Below are 5,119 nucleotides of genomic sequence, written 5' to 3'. Positions count from 1 at the left end.
ACACACACACACACACACACACACACACACACACACACACACACACAGTTATATTTACTGAATATATGTCGACACCTGGCCAGCACGTAGTAATCTATGATTATTATTACTACTTATATTTTAGCCAAATTTACATTTCTCCTCTGAACAACTCAGATTCCTAGGACTCGTACTGATTCTGGATCAGATCAGGGTCTTGCGGTTTTGCGGTCCTGCTTACCTGCGGGTCAAAGTCAAACATGAGCAGGTCTCCGGTCAGGAAGTCCTCTTTGGGAAACAGCTGCATGTTCTCACAGATGTTCTCCACAAACTCGATGGGATCCGTCTGTCGGTCCAGACAGCGGCAGAGACAAACATCACAATAATAATAATCAGATATTTACATTTACTTCAAGACACACATCAATGTTCTCTTTAACTCTTCATTACTTTCATGAGTTTTCATGCCTTTGTTGCCTTCATAAATGCTTCAAGATGTGTCAGACATTTTATATTGGATCTGTTTCGGTTCAATTTGAACCCAATTAATTGGCTTTGTAATAGAATTTCTAACTTAAATATATTTAGTAGAGAGAAAACATCCATGCTACACGCACACTCGATTATTAGTGATGATGGACAGGCTCATCTCGTTTATTTAAACTCTATCATTTCAATCATTGTCATTATTATAATTATTGAAGCTTTAACAATCACAACTGATGAGTATTTCCTCAGAAGCTCCTTCTTCAGACTCATCAGAACAAAGATGATTAATTTGCCAACACAACAGCGTCTGATTGTTAGTCACCTGCTGACTGAACGGTGTGTCGTTATTTGGTTGTAAACACTCATTTACCAACAGAGGTTGTGTTTTTACAGTACGTCTGTGCTGCAGTACCTGCTCCTGATAGTGGAACTCGTTGGCTTCAATTTTCTGAATTTCCTCATAGATCCTAAAAGAAAAAACAGTTTGCTGAAATATGAAACATATAGAGCTACAAGACACAGATACCTGTGTGTCTATGTGCACATAATATGGTTATTGTTGGCGTTCTACAGATACTTGACAACTTAAAAGAGCAATTTTTATGTTGCCATCCTCAGAAATAGTATTTTTTAAATAACGTAAGTGCACCCCACTGAATTTATGTCGCGTGATACATTTAAGACTTCCCATTTGAAGTGAAAAGAGAGTCTCAATTTATTTTGTGCTGTAGAAATGACGATGATTTAAGAGAATTAATGTTTCATAAATTGTCTCGGAAACACCCTAAAATAATCTGCTGTTCACACAAGCAAAAATGTGGCTATTTAATTTAGATTTGTTTAAATTTGCTAATTTAAAAGGCCTGCAAATGAAGGCAAGCTAGATTATTTAATATTTTTTTACTCTAATAAAATATACATATAATTAATTTATGTAAAAATCTCATATTTACTTCTGGAATCCTAAAATTCCAGTCTCCTTTTTCTAGTTCAGGGATTAACAGGAAATAAAACATCAACATATACTAAAAACCTCATGTAAACAGTTTAAATCGGGGGTTCACACATGTGCCTGTGCGGCAGAATGAGGGAAAAACCTTTACTACAACGGTGCATCATAGTACCCAAAATAAGTGTGTTTGTGAGGAGCCTGACCTCTGCTGCGGGCCGAGAGTCTGAAGCATTTTCAAGTACTGGAACACAAAATGGACCACCTGCACAGAGACAAATCATGAAGCATTTAGAAATAAAACAACTCTCTTATTATTCTTTTTTTGGTGACTATTTAAACAGTTGAGTGAAAGTCAGCAGCACCATCAGCATCAGTTTAAGAGAAATACATTTAATTCCTGACATAGACGTGGTCTCTACGTACAAAAAAAGAGAGTTAAAACCACTGTCAATTCCCTTTATGCGTGTGTGTGTGTGTGTCTTTGTGAGGACCAATTTCAGGTTTATACTCGTGTATTTTGGCTTGTCCTCACTACATCACAAGATTGTTTGAATGTTAAACACTTTTAAGGTTAGAATCAGGTTTAGGTTAAGGGTCCTCACAAGTATAGACAGATAAACATGGCTGTGTGTTTTGGTGTGCGTGTGTTAACCTGGTAGAAGTTCTGGTAGCCCTGGTTAGTCAGGGTGATTGAGATGGAGAAGATCGAGTAGGTGGTGTTCTGGTCGAAACCCGTCTCACTGTTTCCTCCAAACAGAGCCAGAGCCCAGCACCTGAAAACACACGCACACACGCACGCACGCACGCACGCACGCACGCACACGCACACGCACACACTATAAGTCCTTTGCACTAACTTAACATTTATTGCCAGTTTACAATCAGTTCATTTCTTCATGACTCACTTCTTCCTGAGCAGAGACAGGATGCTGCCGGTTCCTTCGTGTCCGATCAGCCAGGAGATGTAGTGAAGAGGCTTCACTCTGGCAAAAAAAAAGACACACATTCTGTGAAATGAGTGCAGGCAACAGTTTGACTCATCTGTAGATCAGCTGGACTGTGATTCATCCGTCTCGTGAGTGCAGTACATGGCCAGGTGAGTATTTTCTCACAATGTTCCCAAAATTTGAGTATCCAAGATCGCGCAGTGGACACCTGCTGTGTCTCGAGCTCCTCCCCAACGTTGCTCTTTTTCTTGTTTTTATCCGCTATTTTTCACAACATGCGCACCACCGAAGTGAGTCCCACCGTACATTGAACATTAGATTGTTGCGGACAGCACCTTTTCACCACGACCAACAAACAATGGGGAATTTACATTGCTGGGATTACCTGTTGCCTTACCTGGAAAGGGGAGGGGAGGGGGAGGGGGGGGGGGGGGGGGGTATTGGAGGCTGACTCACCTGTAGTGTTTCCCCTGCGGCGGTACGGCCCAGCTGATGGTCAGAGCATGAACCTTCCTCACAGGGATGACTGCAATAAACATGCTCATGTGTTAGTATGTGTGTACTGTTGAAATTAGACCTAAAAATCCTTTTGATAATCACATCATAGACCCATAATATTAATTACATAAACTCACGATTATAAGGTTAGATTTCTCCAATTATTAACATTATTCATGCAATGTAGAAATGTTAACAGTATAACTACTACATGAAATAAGATGAGAAACATATAAATACAAGTAAACATTACTGTGTAGTACTTAAGAGTGAAAGATGAGAAGAAAAAAATATCCTGCTAGTACTACTACAACTAATATTACCATTACTATCTGACCTCTGTAGAGTTTGTTGAAGGCCGGCGTGTCAAACGGCTGCAGGAGGTGAGAGAAGTCGGCTCGAGGTTCATCGCTAAAAACCCACAAACAATAATAAAAAGATGTTACTACACAAACCTGTCTTTGTGTTATTGTCATTATTGTGTGACACATATGTACTGATGTTGAGAATGTTAATATAATAACATAGATTGGATAGTTTTAAGATTGTCTCCTTAGGACAGAACCCTAAAGAAACCAGAAGGTTAATGATGGTTTATATTATACAATAATGTATGATCAGAATATTTTGGGTCATTGAGGGTTGGTTATATGTGTACAGTGTGTATAAGACCGTAGATGCACTCTACTTTTGAGCAAGGGACCAGAGACCTTCGCCGTCTGAGCCCTATAATATTTTGATTAGGTTGAAAATTGTGTCTTACTTGTTGGGAACTTTGATGAAGATCTCTTTTACCCACTGCTCCAGAGTGTCCAGAGTCTCTAATCAACAAAAAGCACAGTCAGAGAGCACAACATCTCACCGAGCTTCACAATCATACCAACAGCTGCTTACAGGTAGCATAGCACGCTAAAGTTAGCCGTCGATTAAGGAGCATCCTAGCAGTAGCTGTAAACCTTGTTTTTTCTGACGTCCAGCGGTGCAGTGATGTAGAAGTGCTCTTCAGGGTGCGTCAGTACGTGATGACATCACATTTGGGTGTGGTTACAGACCTGCTGTTAAGTTACTCTTTAAGCTGGATGTTGATATTAGCATGTTGCAGTAATATACTGCAGGGGTTTTCATAAGTGCTGGCTGTTGGTTGGACATTAAAACATTTCCAGCAAACTACTTTCTTCCTGATTTTTTTTCATTGCGAGTGTCTTCTCGCCCTCTTGGTGTTAAGTGCCTTACAATCAACTGCCCCGACCCCCAAGCATTACAGCCTCACAGACCAGCTGAGGGCTTTTAGTCTTTTAAATACTAAAACAAGCTGCAAAATCAGTAAAAAGACAATGCAGACATCTCTGGAGAGTTTGTGTAAGTACCTTTGGACTGAACGGTGAGCGTCATGTAATGAGCCGAGTAATATCTCCTCCAGAAGTCTCTGAGCCGCTGGTAGGTGTTGATCTGCTTCTCTTTGGGATCGTGCTTTAATGTCTGAGCGTTACCTGACAGGAACAGATGTTCAATAGTGAGGTGACATCGAACCACAAGTTTATCAACTTAGAAATAGGACTTTTTAAAACCTCAAAAAATGAATTTAGACTGAAATACGTGACATTTCCATTTCTGGAAAAAGTAGAAACGTACGGCATATTGATGACTTGTAAAACTGACTTTAAAAGTATTTGTATTCAAGACCATTTAAAACCTAGCATTTCTAAAAGCTTTTTTCATTATTGAAAGGACAGAAAAGTTGCAAGGATTGAGTGTAAAAGGCACAACAGCTGTGTGCTGTTCTTACCCCAGCAGAATTTTCCCATAGGGTGTCCTGGTTTAGCCAGACTTCCAAACAGCATCTCCTTACGATGAGAGTCAGACGGCCTCGCTAACTGGTACTCTGAACAGGAAATCAGAAAAGAGAGAAGGAAAGAAGAAAAAAGATATGAAGTGTGACTTAAGCTGAAAGGTCAGTATATCAGGTATAGACCGGGTTCAGAACAGAACATGAGCAGCAACATTTGTGAAAACATTTCCTAAAGCAGATTAAAAGGAAGTTTAAGATGCATCCGATTACAGAAACAGTTTGACGATGTGTAATGTGTATCACTCACCACTGTCCACAGCCTCCACCTCTCTATCGATGGCATCTTCTATCATCAGAGGACAGATGAAGAACTGAGCCCACCTGGAACACAAATATATATATATATATATATATATATGTGTTTATATAACAAAAGATAAAAATATATATATATATTTATATAAA

At 39.5% G+C, this 5,119-nt stretch overlaps 1 protein-coding gene across 1 annotated transcript in view; it reads right to left on the bottom strand.

Moving 5' to 3' along the window:
- The window catches only part of LOC116397462 (nardilysin-like), a 22,929-nt gene that overhangs the window by 7,843 nt on the left and 9,967 nt on the right, over nucleotides 1-5,119 (bottom strand). Inside the window, exons 6-16 of the mRNA XM_031872897.1 lie at nucleotides 4,962-5,035; nucleotides 4,652-4,747; nucleotides 4,233-4,355; nucleotides 3,629-3,686; nucleotides 3,203-3,276; nucleotides 2,824-2,893; nucleotides 2,326-2,403; nucleotides 2,073-2,193; nucleotides 1,624-1,682; nucleotides 881-935; nucleotides 221-325 (exon numbers count right to left, since the gene is read on the bottom strand). Coding sequence (XP_031728757.1) covers nucleotides 221-325; nucleotides 881-935; nucleotides 1,624-1,682; nucleotides 2,073-2,193; nucleotides 2,326-2,403; nucleotides 2,824-2,893; nucleotides 3,203-3,276; nucleotides 3,629-3,686; nucleotides 4,233-4,355; nucleotides 4,652-4,747; nucleotides 4,962-5,035 — 913 coding nt within the window. The remainder of the gene's footprint in view (nucleotides 1-220; nucleotides 326-880; nucleotides 936-1,623; nucleotides 1,683-2,072; nucleotides 2,194-2,325; nucleotides 2,404-2,823; nucleotides 2,894-3,202; nucleotides 3,277-3,628; nucleotides 3,687-4,232; nucleotides 4,356-4,651; nucleotides 4,748-4,961; nucleotides 5,036-5,119) is intronic.

Source organism: Anarrhichthys ocellatus, unplaced genomic scaffold (genome assembly GCF_004355925.1).
Source record: "Anarrhichthys ocellatus isolate YVR2014 unplaced genomic scaffold, GSC_Weel_1.0 scaffold67, whole genome shotgun sequence".
NCBI classification, from domain to species: Eukaryota; Metazoa; Chordata; class Actinopteri; order Perciformes; family Anarhichadidae; genus Anarrhichthys; species Anarrhichthys ocellatus.
Note: the sequence above shows the minus strand (reverse complement) of the source record. Positions and strands in the feature narration are given on the sequence as shown.